Source organism: Colossoma macropomum, unplaced genomic scaffold (assembly GCF_904425465.1).
Source record: "Colossoma macropomum unplaced genomic scaffold, Colossoma_macropomum, whole genome shotgun sequence".
Taxonomy (NCBI): Eukaryota; Metazoa; Chordata; class Actinopteri; order Characiformes; family Serrasalmidae; genus Colossoma; species Colossoma macropomum.
Window position 1 is genome coordinate 41353804 of NW_023494792.1, and position 17553 is coordinate 41371356.

At 38.4% G+C, this 17553-nt stretch overlaps 1 protein-coding gene across 6 annotated transcripts in view; it reads right to left on the reverse strand.

The window, feature by feature from the left end:
- Nucleotides 1-17553, reverse strand: part of kmt2e (lysine (K)-specific methyltransferase 2E) — a 57610-nt gene that overhangs the window by 19339 nt on the left and 20718 nt on the right. For 4 of the 6 annotated variants that reach the window (XM_036577216.1, XM_036577214.1, XM_036577212.1 and 1 more), the window contains 4 exons: nucleotides 14472-14668; nucleotides 4893-5001; nucleotides 1839-2098; nucleotides 1151-1290 (listed from right to left, as the gene is read on the reverse strand). In XM_036577216.1, the coding sequence (XP_036433109.1) occupies nucleotides 1151-1290; nucleotides 1839-2098; nucleotides 4893-5001; nucleotides 14472-14542 (580 nt within the window). In that variant the 5' untranslated portion in view covers nucleotides 14543-14668. Of the gene's footprint in view, nucleotides 1-1150; nucleotides 1291-1838; nucleotides 2099-4892; nucleotides 5002-9013; nucleotides 9242-14471; nucleotides 14669-17553 lie in introns of those variants that run through there. The other 2 variants (XM_036577218.1, XM_036577217.1) reach the window with 2 other exon arrangements.

The window sequence follows — 17553 nt, forward strand, 5'->3', positions numbered from 1 at the left end:
TAATCATGGCATGAAATGGTCAAATAGTGTGAGCTGTCTCACAAAACAGGATTTCTTGCTTACCCAGCTAACTTGAAGCTTAGTTCAATCTCATGACAGTGGATAACTTTATACCAGCTACATCACCATGGTAACTTGCACTGCATGCCTAAATAGCTCTTGGACAATCAGGGCCGAGCTTCTGATCAATCATGGACAGGCTTCTCACAGACCCTGCCAGACCTTTTCGGGTATTGTTTTTTCCCTTTTTTTACAGATGTGGTGTCCATTATGTAAAAAACATAGCTTTTCAGTGGAGGAAACAATTCATGCTACATAGAAGAATATACAGCAGTTATTACTCCAATACGCTCTAACACTGGCAGGCAGTGGAGACTGTGTTGCTTTTTATTGTTATAACTGCTTTACCTTCTGTATAATTACATAGTATGATTTCTATATCCTTCTTTGACAAATTAAGTGCAGTTGCTAGGTTTTGTAAAGTTGAAACTTAGTCATCGACCTGACTTTGACTTTTACGTAATTTGGCTCGAACTGACATGCCCCTACCGGCCACAAAACCATGCGTTTTAATCTTTAAAAGATCATCACTGCACATCTGCTACAACCCTCTGATGAACACAGTCAAGAATATGTGACAAAACAATAAGCCAACAAAAGCCATCAGCTGTGCATATAAATGAATATATGTGATAAAAAAGAGACATTAAGCATAATGGAAATAATTAAAACCTTAGATTCTTAGCAGAAAATAGCCTTCAATAATTGAAAGACCATTGTCAAACTCTTTAAAACTAAATACAACGATTGAAGTGTTGCAGTTGTACAACAGAATCACACGCACTTCAGAAATTCAGAAGTCATGTTACAAAAACAAACATCAACAAAACACCCAGAAGCTGCCAAGTAAATGGTTTATAGTGATCCAGTGTCCTTTGGGAATAACATGACATTGAGAATATCTGCAGTTGTTATGCCTCCATGTCCAGTAGGGGGCAGCACAGTGACACGAAAGCTGAAGGTTCACACACTTTATCACTGCCTCCATTCCTTGTGTCAGTGTGAGTTTGTGTGCCATTCAAAAGTCTGAAATCACTTCTGAAATTAACAATGTTCTGATAGTGTGTGTGTGTATATGTGTCAGACTCACCAGACATGTTCTCTCTCTTCCTGGTCTGCAGTAGGATGGCGCGTTCTCTGTCCAGGCTGCGCGGCTGACAGCGCTCACACAGGTACGTCTCAGGTATGTGCTGCCGATCGATCCCCATACAGTCTATATGCTGCCACACACTGACACAGCACAACATGGTTATTAAAGAGAATGTTATCAAGACCTTTTACATGTATTAATAGAATTACACAGCAATGCAGGTTAATGTACCACAGACAACCAAAAACTTACTCATGTCATAAATAAACTGAACAAGCTCTGAAGTGCATCTTATGGCTATTACCTAGCAAATATCACAGTCGCTCTGGTTTGCCATCAATAGCCAATACTAAAGATGTGCTGGTACTCAGTAATTTAAATCCATCACTGCCATTTAGTTAAACAAGTTGCAGTTTCACTGAGATTTTTTTGACATAAAACAGCTCTGCTTTCACAAGCTTTCACTACAAGCCTGCACTCTTATCACGAGACATAGTCCCTACTCTGAGCAGAGCTTGTCAACAATCACAACAGCCGCAGCACAGCAGAAGGAGGTGCAGACAAGTCAACTTCCTCTCCCTCAAAAATGTGAAAACCTACATCCAGTTAATAAACATCTTAAACCTTTCCCCCATAACCACTGCTGACTAATCGCTGCAGCCATAGTGTATGTCTGTGTGTGACTTACCTGCACTTGTCGCAGCAGATCATGTAGCCATCGTCGTGTGTGAAGCCGCAGATACAGCGCGTGATGTCTGCGCCATAGCTGCCGTCCTCAGAGGTGCTGAGTGTGGTTCCTCTGGATGCTTCGTCCTGACCGACCGGCACATACACACCTTCACCTGCTCGCCCGCCAGACACAAACACACCCTCACCTGGTCGGATCAGCATAGAGGGAGGAGGGGACGCCGGCGGCGTGGGTGGGGGACGTGCCCCATAGTTATGATCCTACACAGAAAAGACCCGGAGACTGGTTAACAGTACTACTACTACTACTACTACTACTACTAATAATAATAATAATAACAACGTATTTGCATTTTAAAAATAACACTGCTTCAAAAATGTTCTTAATATTGGCAATCTCTTCCACTAAAAACATAGTAGTACCAATAGCTTGGAGAAAAAAGCCAACTGTTTTTGTGCCCACTGTGTTGTATTTTTAATAATCCAAAGATGCTTATAATGGCCAAGAACACAAACATATAGCAACATTCAACGTTAAGAATATTAACTAATTAATCCAAAAAGCACTCAAAGTAGGAACGGGCTTTGTGACCCCTTAAGCTACAGGCTTACTGCTCAGTTATTCAACTTAAGACTTCTTATTTGGTATCAACTATGAATTATTCACCAACTTGTTCAATAACTACAATGAATTATTCAGTATGTACTGTGGAATATTCTGTATCTACGGTAAATTATTCAGTACTACAAAATAAATGTGTTTACAGTTCATATTATAAATTAAATGCATTAAGACAATAAGTTATTATTTAAATTACTGCAAACAACAGGTGCCTTATTCAATTAAGTAAACAAATATAAATCAATATATATTCGAATAACCATGCCTATGCTTTGTTTACAGAGTGCTTAACTGCTGCAGTGGAAGTTTAACAGTTAACACAGAGAGGGGACAGGAATGTAGGTCAATGTGGAGAGGGTGTGTGAGAGTGTGTGGAGAGAGTGAAAGAGAAAGGTGGGAACATTCATGCTCCACAGCATGTGAGAGAGTGAGTGTATGTGTGTGTGTGTGTGTGAGAGAGAGAGGGGAGGCCAAACAGACAAATGTGTGCTTCATTCAACAGGAAGTTATCAGTTCATAAGGACTGACTTTTGTTTTGTTGCATTCTGAATCTACTAATATGGTTTCATGGATACATTTTTCAAAGAACTAATGGGATGATGTAGATTTTGTAACATAATACTTATGCACTTCTTGGAGGAAAACATTTGCATATAGCGCTAGGCAATATATCATCCATACCGTGAAAGCAGCATGTGTGTCAACAACACTGATTTTAATTTTGGCTGCTTAAACAGTTAACTGCCAAAAACAGCATGTTCTAATATGCAGAAAAAAATGTGCTTTTAATCAGGTTAATGTTTACAAAACTACGTAAAAATTCCACTGGCCAATCAAAACAACCCATGTCAGGTGTGTAAGACATTCTTTCAATATAGAGTAGCAGGACTTAATTTGTTATTGACCGACATAGTTAACAGTTATTTAAAGCTAGCATGCAATTCAAATTGCTAACAGTACAAAATACAAGCAGCTGAGTTTAGTTTTCCTCATTATTGCATGTGCAAAATGTTTTATATGTAGACAAGATGCTGTTCGTACAATATTAAGATTTTTAAACATTTTTGATAAAAATAAAAACAATTATATATTTCCCCATCTGAATAAAGTACACATGTTCCAGGGATTTAAGCATGTGTGTCTGTGTGTGTTTGTGTGTGTATCACTCACATGGAAAGTGTGTGAAAACAGAGGCCAAATATGTGTGTGGGGGAGAGAGAGGTTCAATGTGTGAGACAGACTGCAAGTGCGAGAGACACCGAGAGGAAGCAAGCAAGAGAAAGAAAGAAAGAAAGAAATAAAGAAAAATAAACAAAAAGAAGACAGAGGGAGAGAGGAAGAGGGAGAGATAAGGGCAAGAGAGAGAGGAAGAAAAAAAAGAGACATAGAGATGCATATGTGTTTACATAACGTAAGTGTACTGTATACATAAGTGCAAGTGTGTTTTTTTGTGTATGTGAGTAAACCTGATATCAGCAGAAAACGCTGGATGGATAATTGGATTTTCGAAAAGAATGAATCTGATTCAATCCTATAACAAACCTATTTTGAAGCAGCACTCACACTGTGTATATCTTCCTGTGGGCTAGAAGAGTTTTTGAGTTGAGTCAGTTTTAGTTTCCACCTTAAGTGAAATGCTTCAACTAAAAACAGCTCATTTTAAAGGTGCAGTGTGTAACATTTTGGGGGATCTATTAGCGGAAATGGAATACAGTATACAAAACCATGTGTTCATTAGTGTATGATCACCTGTAAATATGAATCCTTGTTTTCATTAGCTTAGAATGAGCCTTTCATATCTACATAAAGAGTGGATCCTCTTCCAACAGAGGCTGCCATGTTGCACCGCGATGTTTCTACTGTAGCCCAGAACAGACAAACCAAACACTGGCTCTAGAGAGTGCCTTTTCTATGTTTCTACATTGAAGTAGCAGCTTGAATTTGGTGGTGTTATGGCACTGGTTGGAAGATGCAGAAAGAAGAATCAGTGGTTGCTACTGGTGGTGGCTAACCATTTGTATTGTGAGAATACTTTTTATTTAGCAAAAGAAAAGCAAATAATTCTCGTCATCAAAGAAGCCGAAATCCGACGGCCACCGCAGGTTCTACTACACACTTGGAAAGAGACGAGTGAGGGTCTTACACACTGTACCTTTAAACATGATTTTTTAAAGAAGAAATATAGACTCTGTATTGGCAGATGATCAATATCAGTATCAATACTGGAAAAGAAAAAGTGGTATTGTGCGATCTCTAGGGCATGATAAATTGATTCAACTGCTTTGGCAACACTGTAAATGCATGTGAACACGGTAACTCAAAGTTTTTTTTTTGAGTTGAACTGAGTGTATGTGTATGTATGTGTATGTATGTGTGTGTGTGTGTGTGTGTGTGTGTGTGTGTGTGTGTGTGTGTGTGTGTGTGTTTACTCACGGCATAGGGCAGGCCGATGTAGCTGTGTGAGTGGTGTGAGCTGCTGTAGATTTGATGAGGGTAGCTGGACTTCTCCACTACCACAGGGCTGGCCTCCACAGATTCAGGTCTAAAATATAGAACACAAACAGAGAGAGAACACAAGCAAATGAGGAACAGGTCTGACAACAACAGACAGCAGTGTGTATGTGATGGGTGTGTACATACGAGAGAGAAAAAACAGGTTTGGCAAAAACACAAAAAAGCAGCAGTAAGAAGAAAGAGAGGGAAGGAGGAGGTGAACTTGAAATACTGAAACAGTATTTTTCCCCCTTCAAACATAGCCAAGAAGCCAAGATATGTCTGGTATCCGAATTTGCTTCTTTAATTTCACATTCAAGCTATGAGGGTAATGAAGCTAACAAGTAATGGAAGTTTAGACCCCATTAGCATGGTGCTAACTGCATAGCTAAGTCAAGGGGTTAAATACTCTCAAATACAAACTAAGCACAGTAGCAACCAGTACAACATAACAGCAGAATATTTGTGGAGTAGCACTGCACAATTTTGAGGTGGTAACACAATAAAATAGCATTGTAGTTCATGTGTATCTTAATCTTTTCTGTTATAAAGCTCACCAAATATTCTGTTACTCTATTGTACTGCTATTTTGGTATATCTTGCACTTTTGGTTGTAGAATGACACTTACTAAACAAGTCTATTTAAGAGTACTTATCAAATTGACACTGTTTGGGATGAGTGTGTGACGAGTAAGGCATAAAGTTAGCATAATGCTAATTGGTGAGGTATAAATTCCAATTACTTGATAGCTACATTAGCCTCAACCAAACAGGAATTTTAAAAATACAACTGAACTACAGTGCTGTTTTGTTGCATCACCATCTAAATCAAAAGGGTGCTACGTACTGACATGCTCCCACACATCTGACAAAAACAATAGGTCAATGTTTTACACTTTTCTGATAGACAAAATGAAAGTGATAGATTTCTTTGATTTAGTAAGTTAAAGACATCACTACACTGCAAATATAACATCGGAACTTGAGTACCTGATGCGAGCACCACATAGCTGTGGTACTAGACACTGTATTGCAGTATGATGTCATCCACGTGACAGCAAAACTGTACACCTGTCAGTTACTGTCCGTTGGAACATTAGCATAGTGTCAAGCATAACTTAACGTCGGGGTGACAGCACGCTATGCTGTAGAACATGTAATGTACAGCACCTCCAATTCATTTTATGCACGTTTTGAATGCAAACAGTATTCCTCCCTATTCCTAACATAGCTAAAAACAACAGTTGCAGACATCTTGATGCCTGATTTTTTTTGTCTGTACTTTAGTCTATGTTTAGAGTTAAAAGTATGCCATATAGTGTCAGAAACAACATAAGCAAGTCTATTTGACATTACTTAACAACAAGAGTTGAAGGCGAGTGTATGACAAAATAAGCATGCAGTTAGCACCCTGCTAACAGGTGTACATAAGCTTCCATTACTTGTTAGCAACATTTGTCTTGTAGCTCCAGTGTACAACTAACGAAGAAAACTTCTGATAACAAACATGTCTTGGCTGATCAGCTACATTTGGGCTATGGGAGGAAGTGTGAAATTTGTGAAAATTCTGAAATTTGGCAAGCTATCGCTTTAAAAAGCAGAAGTCTAACACTGGAAGCTGGATATTGTTTGTGCTGGCAGGCACTTGCTTAGTTCAAACTTGACTGGCAAACAATGACAGCAGACAGGTATGTACACACCCTCTAAAATTACCTGTGTGCTTTTGAAAACACATGCTGTATAAACTATGTGTATTTGTTTATAAGTGTGTGTTCCAGCTGCGTGCAAGGAGCTAACAGGAAATAAAATAACAACTGCTTCCCTTCTCTCCACAAAAAAAGACTGTTTAAACCAAATGTCATATCGGTATTTTTTACACACACAGACACACAAATGTGTCATTCACAAGCTACAATAACTAGCCTCTACTTCCTTGATGCCTGTGGAAGAAAAAAAGTGCTAAACCAGTAGATCCACCCTATATAGTGACAGAAAGCCTTTTCACTACAGTAGCATTAGGAGAAGTGACAAAAGATCATGATGAAACCTCTCCTGGAAGAACAGAGGATAAAGAGGCTAACTGCTGGGTGATATGGCAAAAATATAATAACAATATTTCATAAAGTTTTCAGAACACAATATGTCACAATATTTATTTTTTTCAGAAATCTGATGAGTTGGAACAGACAAAAAAGAACCAGTAGTGACATGTTAAAAAATACTATCAGAAACCTTGAATACAGTGAGTTACATTAACCATTTATCATCTTGCGCTGCTCTAAATTCAATAAAACTGGACTAATAATGCTCAGTTTGTACTCAAAGAAAAGCACAGAAAAGCATACTGTAATGTAATTTCTCACAATAATAACTATCAGCATATTGTGCAGTCCAAGTTGAAGGTGAAAGAAGCAGAAAAAAAGGAGAGAAGAAAGAGAATAAAAATTACGGACAAGACAGGTGGAGAGATAGAAAAAAAGAGACAGAAAGTAAAAAAGCATGTCAATTAGCAGTTGGTACATAGAATTGAAAATATTAAATACATTTACAATGAAACATATTGGCATGCTTTTCACTACGAACACAAGACAGCTAAAAACAGACATATTTAAGCCAATACCAAATAATGTAACACCCAAAATCTACCTAAAGCAAATATTTCAATACCCAATGTGCAACAGTACCAAATGTGCACCAACGTTCAATATTTCTAATACCCAATGTGCACTTGTAATTAATACTTCAATATCCAATGTGGCTCACCAGAACCAAATAATACTCGATGCACCAATATCAAATGAAGGGCTTTGTTATAAAATATATTACAGACTACTTGCAAGACATTTTCTTTGTTTCATGATATATATTGTTGGGCGTGGGTCTTACAAATATCAATGCTATAGGATTAATGGCACTTCTTTTCATTATATGTTATTATATTTAAATTTATTACGAATGGATATGAAGAATTTGGGATGTAACTCTTCTGATGTGTACTAGTTCCAAATATTTCAACAGTCCATGTACACTAGTACAAAATATTTCAATATTCAAGGTACACTAATTCTAAATAATTAAATACCCAAGGTACACCAGTACCAAATAAGCAAAAACACTCAAAATACAACAATAACAAATACTTCAATACCGAAGGGGCTGGAATATCCATACTATGGTTAGCAGCACAATAGCATAAAGCCTAACAATAATCATACTCACCGTTCAGATAAACAACGCGTCTTTTTAAAAAGTGGTGGTGGAGGCAAATGACTCTACAGTCTCCCTCCAGTATGTGCTATGACAAAACGTAACCCACTTATAATCTGAAAAATAAATAGTAGCTGTACTGGGAATAATTAAAAATAATAATCTGTATTGTTCAACAGAAGATCTACTAATAAAGTCTGTGGTGAAATGCGCACATACACACACACACATGCACACACTTTCTAATCAGCTTATCCTTCTGGGTCGTGGGGTAAAATACATACTATAAACCAAAAATATTTTAAAATGAAATGAAGTAAAATTTACACTGCCCCATCCCTACTCTCACAGTGTTAGTGATGCGCTGATACATCTGACAGTGTCAAATAAAATTTGCAAAAATCTGGTCTGTGTGAACTTAAACCATTGTACCTTTAAGTGAAAGTTCATTCACATCAGATTCACAATTTTTTTTTTACCCAAAATGCAGCTGATCAGTTAAAACATGTTTGGTGTCTGAAGTCTGCTTCTTTAGTTTGGTGGTTTCTGACACTGTGTTAAATAGTATTATCTATTAAAATGGACTGTTTTCAGCTATGTACCTTCATCATAGATAACAGTGTCAGAAATCACAAAAATAAGTCTATTTGAAATTACTGAACTCACAGTTGAGTGTGTGACGATTTAGGTATGCAGTTTGTACAATGTTAATTGCCGGGGTATTAGTTTTCAAGTGCTAAACATCACGAAGCAAACTACAGACGCTAAACATGTCTTGACTGATTTGATTTAATTGCTTTCATTTACCCACATTTATAAGCAAACACTATGACAGACTTGAACAGTACACTTACCTATGCTAACAGCTGATCTGACAGAAGTACATGATTCAAAACAAAAGCAGCCGCAGAGTATAGCTTTACCGAACCAGCCACATGTATTCACATGTTTACCTCTGTTTTCTTTTGCCTGTTTTTCCTACAGCTTTTTCTGAAGAAGTATTCTACCTGTCTGTCCTTCTCCTCCTCGTGCTCTCTCTCTCTCTCTCGTGTACTCGCACTTCCTACTCAAACTGTTTGCCGCGTCTGCAGAGCAGCTCAAGTGTCAAAGTGAAAGTGCATGACCACCTAGAGGGGGGCGGACCCAGGAGAGGGTGTGTGTGTGTGTGTGTGTGTGTGTGTGTGTGTGTGTGTGTGTGTGTGTGTGTGTACAAGTTAAACAAGAATAAAAGTGCAGGACAGGAAAAGAGCAGTTAAAAGCAGGCCAGCTGTTGATGAATGATTAACAGATATCATCAAGAGTGTCTTACAGTGTGGGGACAAATGGTAATCAATGAGAGAGAGAGAGAGACAGAGAGAGAGAGAGAGAGAGAAAGAGAGAGAGAGAGAGAGAGAGAAAGAGAGAGAGAGAGAGAGAGAGAGAGAGAGAAAGAGAGAGAGAGAGAGACAGCGAGAGAGAGAGACAGTGAGAGAGAGAGTGAGAGAGCGAGAGCAAGAGAGAGAGCGCTCGAGAGAGAGACAGCTCGAGAGAGACAGCTCGAGAGAGAGAGCGCGCTCGAGAGAGAGAGAGAGAAAGAGAGAGAGAGAGAGAGAGAGAGAGAGAGAGAGAGAAAGAAAGAAAGAAAAAGAAAGAAAAAGAGAGGGAGCAAGAGAAGGGAATGAGAAAAAAAAACAAGAACAGAAAATGAGGGGGAGAGAGAAAAGACAAAGAAAGAGAAAGAGGGAGACCGTGAGAAGAGCATGAGAAAACAGAGAGGAGAGAGCAAGAGACTAGGGGATTTCCTACGTTACTGACACATAAAAACGAGAGAAGGCAAGGGAAACCGTTTGAATAACAGAGATGAGAAAGAATCACTGAGAAAAAAAAAAACAGTCTAAGAAAGCGCATGAGAAGAGAGAGAAAGAGAGAAAGAGTGTGACATGCAGCAAAGGAATGCAAAAGAATCTAAATATCACTTTAAGAGCAACAGCAAACAGAGAGACTGGTATCTGACATATATGAGAGAGAGAGAGAGAGAGAGAGAGAGAGAGAGAGAGAGAGAGAGAGAGAGAGAGAGAGAGAGAGAGAATGTAAATGAAGCTCCAATAAAATCTGACAGATATGCTAACCATAGCCAACAGCTAAACCTGTGGCTTAATATGGAACAGAGACAATTCCCTACACATGAGAACAGGTGAGATATAAAAGGGATCCGAGCTCTGATGCAGTGTGAAAGTCCACATTAAGATGCAGGATACCCCGTAACCATGGCAACCCTTGCAGCAGCAGCAGCACGGTGACCCTGACAACCGTCCTCTACCACAGAGGAAAACACACGCCAGACTACTCTGACGGTAAAAAAGTGCAACACAAATCAGATGATGAAGCAAAAAGGAAATGATAAAAGTTACATGAGTATCAGTTATAACACACAATAATACACTCTACATTCAGTGACTATTTTATTAGGTCCACCTATCTTATATCTACACTCACTGTCCATTTTATCAGCTCCACTTACCATATAGGAGCACTGTGTAGTTCTACAACTACAGACTGTAGTCCATCTGCTCCTGTCAGCCGCCTTTCACACAATTCTTCAATTTTACTATTATTTAGGTGGTGGATCATTCTGAGCACTACAGTGACACTGACAAAGGGGAATTTGAATAATTTTTCTGAACTTCTGCATAATTCAGTCATTGTAATGTAAACAAAGTCATTTAGAGTGGCCTGAAGTGAAATGCTCTGTTTGAGAGAAACTTTTCAAGTCAAACTGTTTTTTTTAAAAACATGGAATGCCAAATTATTGCTTTAATTTAATTTTATTTATAAGCCAATATCATGACAGACTCTCTCTCATACACACAGAGAGTACAAAATATATTAAATATATTTGTGTTATTTATTTAATTTATTTGTTTTTTTCTTTTTATGTAGATACTGTGTGTGTGTGTGTGTTGCATCTGAACCTTGATAGAGTACTCTAGAATAATCTGCACAGGCATGTGGTGGGATGGCCAAAAGCCTTGTTAGGCCCCCAAAATATCAGGTCTATTAAAGCAGCCGACAACGGCCCAAAGGGGCGGCCGTCACTTAGACCAGCACCACGGAGATGGGGCGCTGCGCAGTGCAGAAGAGGTGCCATGGCAACGCAAGCTGTCGTGGCAACGGAAGGTGGGCAACATTATGGAGACTACGCAAGATTATAAAACAAGACCACCACTAAACAAACCTTTCAGTGAGAGAAAAAGAGAGACAGAGAGAGAGAGACAGAGAGAGAGAGAGAGAGAGAGAGAGAGAGAGAGAGAGAGAGAACAGAAAACAATAAAGGAAAGAGTGAATGGGGAGGGGAGAGAGACAATATATGATGGAGAGAGAATGTTCACTGACAATCTGTTCTAACACACACGACACATAATGTGTGTATCAGTGTTTTTATGTATTAACACACATAAGGTTTCCAATCCCCTGTGAGTAATACAGTGGGAAAAAAGCAACACTTGCAGAGGAAGGAAGGTCAAACTGATGATAATCTCTCTATGATCAGACACACATACAACTGAATACATAAATTATTACACTAAACTGAAGGCATTTATCACAAAAAAAACAAAACGACAACAACGACAACAACAACAACAACGACAACAACAACAACAACGACAACAGCAAAAGGGTTTGTGTGGTTTTACTACACACCATGACAATTTGTGGTTTTACTACACCACAATTTTCCACCTTCTCTTTATCCCTTGGAATTAAACAGGCTGTTTTGGTTACTGTACCTTTAAAACTGCTAAAATAAATGAGCTCTGTTCTGATTGGCTGTCCTCATTCAAAAAGCATTCAGAACTGAAACACTCTGTAGAAGTTTAATATGAATGAGCTGTAGTCTGAATAGGTGGATATATGTAAATGAGCTGGTTCTCATGACATCACATGAACAATGGATTCAAAACGGGCTGTTTTGCAGTACAGTTTCTGTATGTATAGACTGGCGAGTGAAAATTATGTTTTGAAAAGTTTAACAATTGCACACAAGCGAGGAAAATTTGGTTTTCCATTAAATGGGCCCCTTAAGAAGAGAGAGAGAATGAAAGAAAAGAGAGAAAGAAGAGGAAAAAAAAGAGGTGTGAAAGCAGTTGACATGGTGGGTGGAGAACAGGAAAAACCACCAAAGACAAAATGTGGGTACACAACAGTAAGACAACAGGTGTGAGCGAAGGAGGAGAGAGAGAGAGAGAGAGAGAGAGAGCGAGAGAGAGAATTAAAAAAAAAAGCAAAGAAAAGATGGGAAAGAGAGAGAAAGAAAGAAAAAGATAGTAAGAAATTCACCACTATTAACCTGCTGACCCCAACCAATAACCATCCATTATATGAAAACAACAAAATAGCAAAATAATGGTTATTATTATTATTACTAGTGCTATTATTGCTCCTTTTGCCATTATTATTATTTTTTGATTATTACTATTATTACTGTAGCAAAAACACACTGTGAGAGTTTGTAACTGAAAAGTATTCTTTGTTGTGTAAATACTACCAGGACTCTAACCGTTTCTTCAGTTACCCTGTATAGAACCAGTTTGTCATTCTCTTCTGCAGCCTCTCCTGCTTTTAGCTCTTCACTCATCCTCAACTCCATTTTGACCTTGTAGTTGGTATCTAAAGTAATATTTCACTGTAGTTTTGCTAACAAAATATCCCAGTTTTTTGCCTGCTGTATCTAACAAAGGTAGCTCATTATTCCAGGCTTGCTATCACATTATGTTTAAGCCGTGCTTGCTGAATGAGTTTTACGATCTGATTTATTCTTCTTTATCATGCTTATCTGTTTTGTCCAACACAGTGCAACAATAGAGTAAAAAGGGAAACCCTTCGGAAAGTAAAATGTAAAGTAAAATCTATGGGGCAAAACAGAACGTCTTTGTGAAGCTTCATGCATGTGGCACACACTCAGTGATACACTCGTTTTGTGCGCGCCTGGTGCCACGAGTGGCCGTGTAAACACTACACTGTAGGAATGAATGCCAGAGGCAGTTAATAAGAGTTATTTAAGCTGTTCATGCTCATGTTTAGTTTGTCTTTGGGGCGGTGCTATTTGGTACAGTGTTTTTCGGTATTCCCGGTAAGACAAACGTCATATCATATAAGAATGTCAAACCGGTATTAACTTTTATACCTCTCCTAATATACAATAACTGGCCACTTCATCAAGTACACCTAGTCCATTTGTTTCCCTGTCAGCCTCTTTTCACCCTGTTGTTAAACGGTCAGGACTCACATTGGACCACCACAGAGCATGTATTATTTGAGTAGTGGATTATTCCCAGCACTGCAGCGACACTTTCAGAGGGGAATTCTAATGATTTTTTCACTTCATTTAGTCAATTTTCAGTCAGACATTTTTTTTTCTTAACAGTCTTGGTGATAACGATGGAATGATTCAAATTTTATTGTATCAAATTTAATTTTTTTTGCCAAACTATCGCTTTCATTTAATCCACTGATGGAGTAGAAGATGACTAACAAACTGGGCAGCAACAAACCAACAAATGAGCTACTGTCTTTGACCTTACATCTACCAGGTGGACCAACAAGGTAGGAGTATCTAATAGAGCGGACAGTGAGTGGACACAGTGTTTAAAAACTCCAGCAGCACTGCTGTGTCCGATATGCTAACACGCCACCACCACGAGTGTCACTGTGATCTATTTATCTATATGTATATAAATAATGTCAAAATCACACACACACAAACCTCATTAACCAATATCCACCCCACCCCACACGCTTTCAACCACATCCACACACCACTTTGCCGGTATATTGTGAATATCTTCAGTACTTCAAGGAACACTAACCAAATGTTTCATTACTAAGCATAATTAGTCCTGTTTTTACTGGATTTAATGTTGTGCAATGTGTACAACACTGAATAAAAACACTGTAGTTTTGGTTATTATAGAATGAGACACTATTGCTTCTTCTTTTGGCTGTTCCAAGTTATCATACCTCTGAAAAACTGAATATTTTGCGCATTATGCATTGAGAAACTCTCATGTCATATTTTCGCTGTATCATCCATTCCTACACGTTATCAACCAGCAGCACTCACTAGCCAGGTACCACACACCTCCAACACCTCAAACAGCACACACGAGGCAGACACCGCACACTCATATGCATACACACATAATTAGCTGACTTTGCCAAATCAACTTCAAGTTCATTCACAAACTCCCCCTCCTAGTTGTGCTTTGTGCCAATAAAGCCATGTTAAACTGAACTGAGATACACAGAGACAGAGAGAGAGAGACAGACACCCACTCTGATCCGGCAGCCATGTCGAGGTACGCTGTGTTGGCCGTGTCCACCCCCGCAGGGATGGCTAAGCTCATGACGCTCGGTGCTCTCTGTGCTGCTGCTGCGAGTCTCGAGTCCTACTGAGTCCAGAGCACAATCCAAAACACTGACGCATGCCAGCCACAGCACTCATTGCACACATCTAAGTGCATCCACAAGGCCTAAAGGTAAAGAGAAGAGAGAGATATCACATTAGTGTAATGAGCAGAGTTTAATAAAAACAGTCAAAAATTACTGTTTACAAGTAGCATTGACTGACATAAGGAAACTTTATTTAATATATTTTAATATCATTTTTATCAAACACAATTTCCACTTTTATAATATCTGGACCAACAGAAATTATACACAATCACATATTTTTCATTGAACCATATGTCAAGGCCAAGAATAATTCAGGAACTTTATTTTTAAAAAGTGTGTAGAAACATCAGCATTAGAGAAATTACCCAAGTTAGATAAGTTAGCATTAAAATCAGAGAAGTTACCCAAGCTAGCATTAGCATTATAAAGTAAACAAAGTTTATTAAGTTAACTTTAAAGATGTCAGCATTAGAGAAGGTACCCAATGTGGAGAAGTTTGCATGATTATTATAAAGGCTACACAAGTTAGAGAGGTTAGTGTTACAGAATTTAGCAAAATGAGAACTAGCTCTAGAGAAGTTAGTAAAGTTAATGAGTTTGGTATTAGCATTTGAAAATTCAGTGAAGGTAGAAGTTAGCGTTTGCATGTTTCTACAAAAACCCCCTGTGCAATATTTTAAACAGTGTGACGTGACACTTCATGAAGTCAGGGTACATGCGAAACTACCAGAGAAATTTCAAGCGCTTCTGTAAACAGGAAAAGAACCATTTGCCAAAAAGCTTTGTGATTCAGCAGAGAAAAATCAGAGGCGTTTTAAGGGGCAAAGAAAGAAAGTTCTGTTTATCAGCTGCCAGATAACGAAGCACTAGTTTTCTCTTTTTATCAGTGATGACCCAAAACCTTTTTCAAAGCAAAATCTGCCTAAAATATTTACAAAGAAATACAGGAAACAAAATAAAACAGCATCAGATGAACAGAGATGAAAATGCTGATTAACAGCTTATTTGGTCCCAGAATATTCCTGGTGTAAGCCCAAGGAACTGTTTTATCCATTTTTTTTTAGGAAAGATGTTTCAGAAGAGAGAAAGTTCTGCAGCCTGCACATTTTATACCTGACAGCTTACTGCTACCCAAAAGCCACAAGAAACATTCAAGAGTATATTCTTGTTTTTTGTTTTTTTTTTTTTTTTACCAAAGTGTGTATATATATATATGTACACACACACAGATAGATAGATAGATGTTTTTAGTGTAATTATTATAAACTTACTGTTACAAAACAGTTACAGTAATAAAACAATCACTAAACTTTATCACTTGTCTGCAAAGCACTTTGAGCTGCTACTTGTATAAAAAGTGTTCTATAAATAAAGTTTATTATATAAATTAAAAATAATCTACACACCAAAAGCAGACTAGAGAGCAGCAAGATTTTATTTTTTCCCACTGTCTTTGAGAAGTCTTTATCTGGTTTATTAATCCTTAGAAGTCACAGTAACTATCACCATGCACATTTTACATATACAGACAGCTCTCCTAATGAGTGTATTCAGTTACTTTAAGGCGCACCCATTTCTGACCACTTCTCACCCACTTCTGACCACTTCTCGCCCACTTCTGACCCAAGTATTCAGTTGTGCACTTACAGCTTAAGGTCACTATGCCTAACACCAAAAAGTAGTAGCCTCCTATCTTCTTTGAAGTAATGGAGATCTATCCAGTACACTTGAGATGAGTTGGAGTGGTATCCAGAACTAAGCATCCAACATCAGTATCTGACCTCACTAATGTTCTTGTGACTGAATGCAATCAAGTCTTCACAGCAATGTTCCAACATCTAGTGTAAAGCGTTCCAAGAACAGTAGAGGCTGTTACTGCAGCAAAGAGGGGACAAATTTCAAACTTCAAAGGAAAATGACTGTCTGAACATTTGTAGACACCTGCTCATTCAACTGATAGGAAGTAATGACAGCTAAACAAACTGCGCAAAATGAATGCAGCCACTACAGCAAAAGCTCTAGGGTGTAGTTACACTTCACGACCACTAGGAGGAGGAGCTGCACGCTCCTCATAGCCGCCATGAATGAAGAGAAAAGAAAAACAACATGGAGGCAGCCTTTCTTCCCTTTATCCATCCTTTCAACACAATCACTGTGAATGATCTCACCAAGGCTGAGAGATGGAGACCCCCCCACCACTCCCCAACACACACAGTCTTTGTATTCCTGTCTTTGTGGAGTGTTTCCCTGCCCATCTCAATGCTAACTACTGCTGTGCTCCCTAACCCAAAAGCTAATCTTTGGCTTCTCTCACTATTTTTCTCTTATAAAAGATGCAGTTTTTGCCTCTAAAATGCAGCCAAACTTCCCTATAACATCAAAATATTAACTCCAACTGACCACAGTCACATTAGAACATTAAAACAACATCTACACAAATGCAGACTAATAACAGAATAATGCACATTAGCTTTATTCATGGTACTCCACATATTGGGATTTTTTGCACCTTCCTCTCATTTTCTTTTACTCAGTATTGCTGCCTCTTACTCGGCCGCTGTACTTTACGACAAATTTAATGTAATTTTTTTTTAATTAACAAATGTGTGAGCATCAAGAAAGGAAGTTTGCATGTGTACATGACTGTTTTGTGTGGAACAACTGTGTACTCTATAACCAGGGATGGCCTGATCTGATCCAGGCATAGTTCAATGGATCATGTATGGGCTAAATTAAGCCCCATCCTTTGCTTCTTTTCTGAGCTCTATTTACGACACAGTCGCAGAGACCCCATAAATGGACACTGTCTAGTACCTGCAGTAACATGCTGTGCAAATGTGGAGCAACATGTATCGTAGTCACCACTCTTTAAATTGGTCATTTCACATAAGTAGCCTCAAAAACAAACGTTGAGTGTATGCCAGCATGTGTATATCAAAATGTGATTTCACTGCAGAATTTT